Genomic DNA, 11,620 nt, shown 5'->3' with positions numbered 1-11,620 from the left:
ATACATATAATTTTCACTATTATTTTACTAACTTTGTGAATTTTATATATTTGTACAATAGGTTAAAACGGTTCGATCAACCTCAAAATTACAAATAAGCACGAAATATTAATATAAGAAATATTAAAGAGGTCAATATCAAATTTTACATATCATCCCATACAATGAGCGAAATGTTTCCCGAGACATCGCTCAGGTGACATATCTAGTTTCTTATAAAACCAAAATCTGAATAGATAATTTTGGTTTTAAAAAACGAAAACCGCACCCATTGGTTTGATGCAAATTTTGGTTTTATTGGTTCGATTTTTTTTTGTTTTTTTACTTTCGTTTTTTCACGCACCTAAATAGAATTGCGCGTATATACACGTGATCGATGTGATGCGATTCTTATTAATTAATTGATTTTAGTATTCATATTTGAAAGCGAGTATATAAGTACAAGCCTGCACTTAAACGGAAGAAATTTCCTGGAAGTTCACTTTTTTTCAGTGCCAGCAATTTCCTTTCATCTTCCTCCTAATAAACAACACACAATTTCAACCCCTTTTTTCCCCCCTCTGTATACAGGTTCATCTATAATATAATTGTTATTATTATTATTATTTTATTATATCATATATATTGTCATATCATATTATATAATATAATATAACCTGTACTTTATATACATATATATATCTACAATATATATGTATCTTGTAAAGAGTGCCAGTATGGTTTTTGGTCGGTGGATTTAATACGAAACCCTAGAAATTATTAATCAAATAAAATAATAAAATACTGTAGTACTGATACTACCATTATTCATCAATAAAAAAGTTGATAAATCAGACCAAAAAAAAAAATGAAATTATCTGTGTGTGTTATTATTATTATTTGTATAGTAATAATTGAGACGGTGTCATCTCCCCTGCAATATTATTATTATAATTATAAAGTAACAAAATTATGGTTATTATTGTGACTTTTGAATTTTTACTTACACACATTCAGTGATTTTATTATCAGTAGTATGAGTGGCGGTGGTAGTTCGCCGTACCGGAGGCATCACAACGATGTGGAAGCCGGTATAGGTGAGTTTGAAGAGGATTACGAGTCCGTTTCCGATCCTTTCGATATCGTGAGAACAAAGAGCGCTTCAGTCGACCGCCTTAGAAGATGGAGGGTAATTTCTCATTCTCTTGTTGCATTGTGTGTTTTTGTTTATTATGATTCTATATAATAATGTTTTGACCCTATATTTGATGTGTAATCGAATTGAATTATACGGCGTTTTGTCATTCTAGTGTAATGTGGATGTTGAGATGGATTGTATGTGGTGTTTTGAGATGTTTACAATGTGGATATGATGGTGGAATTTCGTAAGCGGATCTTGGTTTTTGATACGGAGAATCTGATAATGTGATCGTTTTGTTACTTTACCGTGATGTGGATGTTGTGGATATGACGGATATTGAATGGAAAAAATTCCATAAGAGGATCTTGATTTTATACGGGTAGATTGATTATGTGGATGTTTTGTTACGTTTGTGTAATTAGGATGTAGTGACATGCTATATGGGGGGATATGGTATACGGAGATGACATGCAGTTTACTGATGGGATTTTGAATGCGGATTTTGGTTTAGCATGGGATATCCATAATGTGAACGTTTTATTAAATTTTGGACGTAGTAAGGTACTTTGTTAGTATATGGTATATTGAGCTGACGTGTAATGTGAATGTGTTTTGGTAAGTGGATCTTGGATTAGTACGGGTGTTTGATTAGGTTTGGTATGGTTCTTTTTAGTGTAGATAAATGATTGACGTGAGTTTAAAACTATATATTTGTGCTTTTTGGGTGGAATGATGGTAGGTACATTGGAGTTTAGGCAAATGCATTGTGCTAGTACAGCTATAAATTACGATTTTGCAAGCATTTGGAAAGAAAGTAATAAAAAGTGACTTCTAAGAGTTCGTTGTTATACTTGCGTTCTTGTATTCGTGTCATGATATAATGGAAAATTTGGATCGTCGTCCTTACTCCTTTGTACATGTCAAATATTGTGGATCTAATGAGTTAGTGTTATACTGCCACAATTTGATTTTGGATTGTCTCAAAAAGTGCAACATGTTTTCTCTGTGAGCTTCATTCTGCAAACTGCCTATTAGAATGTAGGTAGTGCTTGGTTGTGCTTTTGGTAATAGTTAGATAATCAGTCACTATAGTGTTTTTCAGATTATGATTATTTTTACGAAACCAAAAGATAAACTGACCAATACTGACATTCCTTGTAAAAATATGAGACATCTTCTAAAATGGGAATGAAAGTATCTATAGATGATAGACGTCTTCTGAAATGGGAATGGTAGACGTCTAAGTTCATTTAGGAACAGCATCTGTATATCCGAACAACGTAAAAAGTTACCGTGATGTATGATGTGGAGACAAATAATTCTGGTTTGGCTGAGAAGGTAGGCTATGTTAATAGCAAACTTTATATGGTTTGCGGTGACAATATCGACTTCAAAGGAGCAACCTATAAATATATTTTGCTAAGATAGTTGCTTATACTTATTTTGTATTTTATAAACCATACAATACCACAGAAACTAAATGCAATTCTATTTTTATTGGCCTTCTGTTATAGCAAGCAGCGCTTGTGCTCAATGCTTCTCGTCGATTTCGCTACACCTTAGATTTAAAAAAAGAAGAAGAGAAGAAACAAATTATAGCCAAGATAAGGACACATGCGCAAGTTATACGAGTAATATCTCTACCACATAATTTTTGCTCACTATTCAATATACCCTTTCGATATACAAGTATATATGATCTGTTATAACTGTTCTTTCAGGCTGCCTATCTTTTTCAAGCTGCCGCAACAAAATCAAATGGTACATAGCTTATTAATAAGACATTGCATTGAGATACAATAACACCTTGTCTGCTAGATGTTACAATATTGAACGGTATACGTTTGAATGTGTCGGTATGGGCTTTGCTGAAAGTCACCTGAACTTTATATCTTATGCATTACTTCCCAAATCATCTACATTTAGTAGTGTTTATTATTGTAAAGCTTCCATTTCTGTAATGATTGTTCACGTTTTAATCATCTAAAATAGAAGAGAAAATGGGACATAAAGTGTGGGTCAATGCAACGTGTACTATAAATGACTTGTTTTAGTAACCATTATCTATCTGTGCTTTATCCAACTATTTTACAACCTGCATCATGATTTTTATTTATGAAGAGAATAATACCATTGTATGCATCGTTACTTTTTTTTGTACTATTCGATTGGCATTTAGAATGGCCCTTCTTAAACAGGAACAGAGAGAGCACCTCCATCTCCTATTCCTACGGGTGATTATAGCATTAGCCCGGATCAACTTGCTACAATGACCAGAGATCACGATTTCTCTGCTCTGCAAACTTACGGCGGGGCAAGTTTATCATGTTAACTGGATATTTCTTTGTGTCCTTATGCTCAAAATTACTACTCTACTCTTGGCTTTATCATCATGTAATGCTTTGATCTTTTGCATCAGGTCAAAGGATTGTCGGAGAAGGTTAAGACAAATCCTGAGAAGGGGATTCAGGATGATGAGTCAAATATATTGGAGAGGAAGAATGTTTTTGGGTCAAATACGTACCCAAAGAAAAAGGGAAGAAGCTTTTGGGTATGCATTTTACTTCCCGAATTTTTCTAATATGAGCATGCTATGACATTATTTAAGATTGAATGTGTATAATTGATATTCATATGTTTTTGATTTAATAGAGGTTTGTCTTTGATGCTTGTCGAGATACTACTTTAATTATCTTGATGGTAGCTGCAGCTGCTTCTTTAGCATTGGGTATTAAGACTGAGGTAAGCAAAAGAAAGTTGATTATTGCTATTTACTGTTACTACTCTAATTTATTAGGCATTGTGCCTACTTAAAAAAATATTGGTTCCCAGCATATGATGGAACATGCGACCTATCTCCTCACTTTTTTTTTTATTTGGTCACTTGCCCATTATTGTGATGGTATCTAATTTTCATGCTAATTGTTTCCATATAAATAAAATACAAATGTTATGTTCTGATTACCGATGGTGAAATTGGCACCAATAACATTAATTCTTCACAATTTTCACAAACTTATGTTTCTTTGGCGAACTTGTCTCAAAAGGCAATGTGTATCCAATAGAACGTCTCCACATAACTATGACATCCATTGATTTCGTATCTCAACTCCTTGAAACATTTATTGCACACATAACAGTGAAAACACAGATAGATAATTGAAAAAACATACCCATATAAAATTTTGTTAGACAAAAAAAAACCCTTAACATCTTTGTCATCTTTTCACCTTTATCTATTACAGGGGATTAAAGAAGGTTGGTATGATGGTGGGAGTATTGCATTGGCGGTTATCATTGTTATAGTTGTTACAGGTATGACATTACATATGTATAGAGAGACCTCGACCTCATATATACATATATATATATAGAAGTGCTGTTTAATTATTCTTTATTAGCAGATGCAATTCAACTTGTTTTATAAAGTATTAACTATCCTTTGTTCCAAAAATAATATTTGCTCTCTTTGACCTCTTAATTTTTGTTTCTGGTTATGTTATCTATTGACTGATGTTTATGATCCAAATTTTCTTGAGAAGTAGCTTTCTCTTCTGTTTCCATATCTTATGGTAGTATTTCTTGTAATTTTTTAGCTGTCAGTGATTATAAACAGTCGCTTCAATTTCAAAATTTAAATGAAGAGAAGCAGAATATACACTTGGAGGTGAGTTCTCGTTCATGTTGTTTATATCGCATGTACTACCATCTTAGTTATGCTGACAAAATGAGAATGATAGGTTGTAAGAGGCGGTAGAAGGATTGAAATTTCAATATTCGATATCGTTGTTGGTGATGTAATACCTTTAAAAATCGGTGACCAGGTCAGAAAACTACGCCATTTTTATTATTATCATGATGTGCATGTTAATTTTGTCACCATGTTCACAATTGATTATGATCCAGGTTCCTGCTGATGGGATATTAATATCTGGTCACTCTTTGGCTATTGATGAATCGAGTATGACTGGAGAGAGTAAAATTGTGAGTTTCTTGATCTTTTTTTGTTACATGTTTTGCATGATTCTTTTTGGGTATGTAAATTTGTTTTCTTTTGGTTGGGTAGGTTCATAAGGACCAGAAAGCACCATTCTTAATGTCTGGATGCAAGGTTGCAGATGGATATGGTACTATGCTGGTATGAAAAAGAAAAAGAGATCAATATTCCTTTTTTTTAATCAGCAGTTTAAACTTTCCTAAGTGTTACTTATGTCTCTGTATTTGCTTTTAGGTTACTAGTGTTGGAATAAATACAGAATGGGGTTTACTAATGGCTAGCATCTCAGAGGATAATGGTGAGGAAACTCCATTACAGGTTAGTTATTAAAACATACAATATCATTTTTTATTGGCAAAGAATAATCATAGCTAGGCGTTCGAAGTGATACATCTTTGACTGTATGATAGGTGAGGTTGAATGGAGTGGCCACATTTATAGGTATAGTTGGGCTTGTGGTAGCCATAGCTGTTCTCATTATCCTTCTTGTCAGGTAATACATAGTTACACTGTGATATTAGTTCTTCTTTGAGATGGTAATTTCTAAGGTTTTAATTCTTGGTTGGTAGGTATTTTACTGGGCATTCGAAGAACACAGATGGAAGTGTACAGTTCACTGCTGGCAAAACTAGTCTAAGTGATGCTGTGGATGGTGCAATTAAAATTTTCACTGTTGCAGTATGTATCTGTAATACCATGTTAATACCGGATTCCCTTAATATGTGTTCTAGTCGACTTTTAAGAGTAAAGAAAACTACTTTTCTACTTAAAGGCCGAATATATATTTCCACTCAGAAAGGTTGTTTAAGAAACTATACTATACACGAAATATTGGTTTTACAAGTTGAAACAAACAAAATCTTATCAATTTTGAAATTTGTTGGGATTAGTTTCCGGGAATGTAAGAAACTTTGAACAAATGTCTATAGTAGGAAATAACTAAAGTTGTGTGTATTGTATGTAAGCAACTCGAAAAAATGTTTATTGTATGTAAGAATTTTATTTCAACCAATTAAAATCTGACAAGTGGCACCTGTAGATGGTTGCCACGTATGTTTTCCTTACGTACAATAAACATTTTTTCAAGTTGCTTACATACAATAAACACAACTTTAGTTATTTCCTACTATAGACATTTGGTCAAAGATAATTACATTCCAAGAAACTAATCTCAAATTTGTTATCTACTATGGTTGACATTTAAAGTAAACCAGACAACCAGAGCACTTACTAATTGCTAAGTTTTGTGTTTCCACTTTATTGATTCTTGAAGAATGTATAGGTCACTATTGTCGTTGTCGCGGTTCCTGAAGGGCTACCCTTAGCTGTCACATTAACGTAAGATTCTCTTTATATAATTAGTTGTGTTATTCCTTAGTGTTTATTTTCTCTAAAAAAAGTTGCACTTAACTTAAACATTCGACATTGTTGTTTAATTACAGGCTTGCATATTCTATGCGTAAAATGATGGCAGATAAGGCACTGGTATGTTTGATTATCTCTTAAGAACATTTTTATCTGTTCAGCTATTACATCAAATATATGGATGCTAATTCCCCAAGTGCAGGTTAGAAGGCTTTCTGCCTGTGAGACAATGGGTTCTGCTACTACAATTTGCAGTGATAAAACTGGAACATTGACATTAAACTTGGTGAGTTTTCTTTTCTTTCTTAAATCTTATTACGTTTGTTGTAGATCTTTTGAAAGATAACATAATGTTTTCTATTTTCTTCAGATGACCGTGGTTGAGGCATACATTTGCGGGAAGAAAATTGATCCACCAAATAACAAGTCAGAACTACCCTCTGAACTTGTAGCTCTTCTCATCGAAGCCATAGCTCAAAATACAACTGGCAGTGTCTTTTTGCCCGAGGTAACAGCTTAAAAATGCATATAATTGCTTTTCTTTATCTATCTAGATATTGTTTTTTAGTACTTGTTTCTGATGTTTGATAGGGTGGTGGTAATGTTGAAGTGTCTGGATCGCCAACAGAAAAAGCTATTCTCCAATGGGGGGTTAATGTTAGTACATAGTAGATAGCACCTATACTTAAGTTTTAATTGTCTTTTTTTTGTTTCATGTATTGCACATTCATGATGCTTATCATTTATACAAACTATGCAGCTTGGAATGAATTTTGATGTCATCAGGTCAGAATCTACAATAGTCCATGCATTCCCATTTAATTCAGAGAAAAAACGAGGCGGCGTTGCAGTGAAAAGGGTAAATATATGTGTTTTTTTCATCTTTGGCACTATGATGTATTATCCTATGAGATTAGTGTGGTTTATTTAGTTGTTTTTCTGTTCTATAGCCCGATTCGGAAGTTCATATACACTGGAAAGGAGCTGCTGAAATTGTGTTAGCTGCATGTACCAGCTACATGGATGCCAATGGGACCTTAGTGCCTTTGGATACTCATAAGGTTAGCAAAATTTATATAATATCTTCATCTTGCTGAATAACCATTTATAGCTCTTCACCTTTTTTTTCTTCTTATATTGCTCATTTTGTTAATATTGATTTCAGGTGGAGTATTTTAAAAAAGCAATTGAAACTATGGCTATTGGAAGTCTGCGTTGTGTTGCTATTGCATATCGAACTGTAAAAGATGAAACTTTTCCAACTGATGAAGAGGAATTAGAGCATTGGCAAATGCCTGAGGATGATCTTGTTTTGTTAGCAATCGTTGGTTTGAAGGTACGTACACTTGGGTTATTATTACATTATATTGGTTTTTATACTATGTGTCACTGATGTTTTCCTCAAAGGCAAAAGAGGCACATCCACTTGTTATATTGTTATACCATTATCACATATTTGTTTCAATTTCAACTGAGACTTGAACCCACCAACAATTGGTTCTTGGGCAACCTAGATACCGATAGGACAATGGCATGTTGGTTATTTGTGATCTATGTTATGTATGCAATGTCGATGCACATTACGTTATATTTTTCTTTTATATGTATGTAGGATCCTTGTAGGCCGAATGTGAAAGATGCAGTTCGACTTTGTATAAAGGCTGGTGTGAAGGTAAGAATGGTGACGGGTGATAATCTTCAAACAGCCAAAGCAATAGCCCTTGAATGTGGGATTTTGGAGTCAAATGCAGATGCAAGAGAACCAAATCTAATCGAAGGGAAAACATTCAGGGGATTATCAGAAGATCAAAGGCTAGAAGTTGCTGATAAGATATCTGTGTGTTTTTTAACTAACTTATATCAGTGTTTCTTTTGATAAATTGAGAAGAGATAAATGGATTTAATGTCATTTGTGAAACAGGTGATGGGGCGGTCTTCCCCTAATGATAAATTACTACTTGTGCAAGCACTTAGGAAGAAAGGGCATGTTGTTGCTGTTACTGGGGATGGTACTAATGATGCCCCTGCATTACATGAGGTTGGAAACAAGGGATAAGTGGTTAACTGCCAGAAAGTCAAACTTTGACTAATGATGATTGCAGCTGACCAATTTTAAAAAGATATTTTTTGTTGTTAGTTTTGTATTTTTACATAGATGTAATTTGAATTTATTGGACTGTAGGCTGATATTGGGCTAGCTATGGGTATCCAAGGAACTGAAGTGGCGAAAGAGAGCAGTGATATAATCATATTAGACGACAACTTTGCTTCAGTTGTCAAGGTATGGTGTAATTATCTAGTTCATCCTTTATTGTTTTTTTTTATAATGAGTTATTAATCTATTGACATTATACTACAGGTTGTTAGATGGGGAAGATCCGTTTATGCCAATATCCAGAAATTCATTCAGTTTCAGCTCACTGTAAATGTTGCCGCTCTCGTTATTAATGTTGTTGCTGCTATATCTTCGGGTGATGTCCCACTGAATGCAGTGCAGGTCTCTCTCTCTCTCTCTCTCACACACACACACACACGCATTCGCAGTCTCACATAAAATATGAGACTAAAATACTGACAGATTACTTCATGAATGGTTCTTTTCAGCTCCTCTGGGTCAATCTTATAATGGACACTCTTGGTGCGCTTGCTCTAGCTACTGAACCACCAACAGATCACCTCATGGACCGAACCCCAGTTGGCCGAAGGTTAGATTTGTAATATTAAAATATTATTTGATTATGGAGGTAGTGAAGTGGTGCGTCGGCTTAAACTGGGTTTGGGTCAAGACAGTTGAAATCTTGGTTGGGGTGGTGTTGAAGCATTACCCTTTCCCTAACACTCGAACTCTTCCTGCTAATAGTATGTATTAAATATGATTACAAAGTTTATATTAATCCATTGAGTATCCAAAGTCGTTAATCAATTGATTTAGGAGGTTATATGTAGCAGAATCATGAGAGGGGAATACTTTTGACCGTTTAGCCTTCTTCTATCATGCTTAGTTTTTTAATTCGTTTGACCCAATAGAGGTAAGACGTTAATTTTTTGGTAATGTCGTTTGGTAAAAGTCATTTTTTTTTCTTTTTCTTTGTTAGGGAACCTCTCATCACGAACATAATGTGGAGGAATTTGTTGGTACAGGTATAGCTTGTGAAAATGCATGTGAAGGCTTTGCATTGACTATTTCGATACTGATTGTGGTTGTATTGTGATAAAATTACAGGCATTTTATCAAGTGACTGTCCTCCTTGTACTCAATTTTGAAGGCAGAAAGATTCTGCATTTAGAGCATGAAAACGCTGAGGATGCTGCTAAAAAGAAGAACACACTCATATTTAACGCTTTTGTCTTCTCTCAGGTGATGATTTATGTCGATGATCTGTGTGGCAACATGGGTGGGTTGGGTAACGGGGTTAAAACTGGTGTTCATAACTCAGGTTAGGAGAAATTCATTTGCCAACACATTTCTTTCCTCTTTGATTTTGGAAAATCTTTAATATATTAAATGTATCTATAGAAGGAAATGTTAAATTGGTCCCCATGGCAAATTAGCCAGTTATACCTGATGTAACTTTGGGTTTCTTTTTTTCAGCGTCTTGCAGAAAGAATTTTATAATGCAATTCCGCTGTTCAAAAAAAATGTACTTATAGAAACTGTAGATACAATCTAAATAATAATTTGCTTTTAATGTGGTGCTTTAGGAGATGGTTAGCTTATGAATACATGCTGGGTGACTTTGAACACATTCTGTTTTTAGAGAAGTTTTTAAGTTTTACCCGATTTACCCAGTTAAATGATAGAATGTAATCCTAGACTACTAGTCGATCTACATATAGGTAAATGGGTCTAACTTTGCACTTCTAGTTTGCTAACCATGTTTACTGCAGATTTTCAATGAATTTAATGCTCGAAAGCCTGATGAGATGAACGTTTTTGCTGGAGTTACCAAAAACCGCTTATTCATGGGAATCGTTGGCTTTACTATTGTACTGCAAGTGAGTTTCTCTGTCTTTTACTCGCGCAATATTGCCTCTTGTAATATATGACGTATTGAGTTCTTCGCTTTTAGGTGATTATAATCATGTTTTTGGGGAAATTTACAACTACTGTTCGGCTGAGCTGGCAATTGTGGCTAGTTTCAATTATTATTGGGATTATCAGGTTGGTTTTATAAAGTATTGTGATGTTAACTTCTGATTTTTGAATATCTTTTTGGTCAAATAGACAAACATGTGTTTGACTTTGCATTACTGTTATTGCTTTCCCGTCATTCATTCCTTCCTTTCTGTTATTGCTTACTGTGACCAGTTGGCCTCTTGCGGTTCTCGGGAAATTAATACCTGTTCCTGTGCGGCCCTTGAGTCAATACTTTTCTATTCTCTTCAAGCAATGTATGCCATCCGGTCGAAGAAATAGAGGTACGTCTTTGGGACATATCATCTTTCGTGTTTTTCCTCTATATAAAATTGCAACATTGAGTGAAGGGTTTCATGAAATGCTGATTCTATATCTTGTGGTGGATCTCATGAATTCGTTTTACGGCGTAAAGAATGTTTTTTATTTATGCCGTGAAACTGATTATCTAATAGGTGTAAAAGTCAGTTCTAGTATTTGAATGAATTTTAGGAAACAAATAATCAGTTTCATAAATTCATAGTAGCTAGGATGGAACTGACTATCAAAGAACATAAAATTGAGAGTTTGCTGAGTACTCAAACAACATAAGCACACACTATCTTAAAGAGTTCGCTTTATTGCCAGCTTAATATCTCAATTTTATGATTCAATATCACATTATTAATGTCGAGTATTGACCCCAACAGCCTACTTGGTTATACATATCTTACTCTTCTTGTGTTGTGCCAGGTTCATCAAGAGGAAATGTGGATGACACATGAAGCACTGTGAGCTTTTGGTAGGGTTATCCGTGTGTACATGGGTAAACTAGTTATGTGGTACTAACACACTGGACTTACTATATAGGTTTATTAGCAGGAGTGAGTTACTAACCTTGATGATCACAATGGGTGACATGCACCTCTTTTCTTTTGTACTTGTCTTTTAAGGCACAGTTTTTTGTATATTGGATTTGCACATAGAATTTTTACACATTTGTGGTGGTGTCTTTAATTTTTTT

At 34.2% G+C, this 11,620-nt stretch overlaps 1 protein-coding gene across 2 annotated transcripts; it reads left to right on the top strand.

Moving 5' to 3' along the window:
- The first annotated feature begins 487 nt into the window (after nt 1–487).
- Nucleotides 488–11,594, top strand: LOC122596473 (calcium-transporting ATPase 10, plasma membrane-type-like). 2 transcript variants are annotated; one of them, XM_043769053.1, is made up of 34 exons: nt 488–570; nt 1,012–1,168; nt 2,635–2,751; nt 2,842–2,881; nt 3,319–3,434; nt 3,540–3,671; nt 3,773–3,862; nt 4,366–4,435; nt 4,717–4,787; nt 4,861–4,944; nt 5,027–5,104; nt 5,187–5,258; nt 5,352–5,435; nt 5,528–5,610; nt 5,687–5,795; nt 6,400–6,455; nt 6,560–6,602; nt 6,685–6,768; nt 6,853–6,990; nt 7,074–7,139; nt 7,243–7,341; nt 7,433–7,543; nt 7,648–7,818; nt 8,095–8,319; nt 8,404–8,520; nt 8,665–8,763; nt 8,842–8,979; nt 9,087–9,187; nt 9,578–9,623; nt 9,706–9,840; nt 10,371–10,478; nt 10,553–10,644; nt 10,792–10,901; nt 11,350–11,594. In XM_043769053.1, exons 2-34 carry the CDS (start codon nt 1,016–1,018, stop codon nt 11,379–11,381), a joined length of 3,270 nt encoding a protein of 1,089 aa, XP_043624988.1. In that variant the 5' UTR covers nt 488–570; nt 1,012–1,015; the 3' UTR covers nt 11,382–11,594. The 2 variants fall into 2 exon arrangements, with proteins under 2 accessions (XP_043624988.1, XP_043624987.1); XM_043769052.1 differs by lacking the exon at nt 488–570 and having other exon boundaries at nt 939–1,168.
- The last annotated feature ends 26 nt before the right edge of the window (nt 11,595–11,620 follow it).

This window comes from Erigeron canadensis, chromosome 4 (genome assembly GCF_010389155.1).
Source record: "Erigeron canadensis isolate Cc75 chromosome 4, C_canadensis_v1, whole genome shotgun sequence".
NCBI classification, from domain to species: domain Eukaryota; kingdom Viridiplantae; phylum Streptophyta; class Magnoliopsida; order Asterales; family Asteraceae; genus Erigeron; species Erigeron canadensis.
The sequence above is the reverse complement of the archived record's forward strand: the minus strand, read 5'-3'. Positions and strand labels throughout refer to the sequence as shown.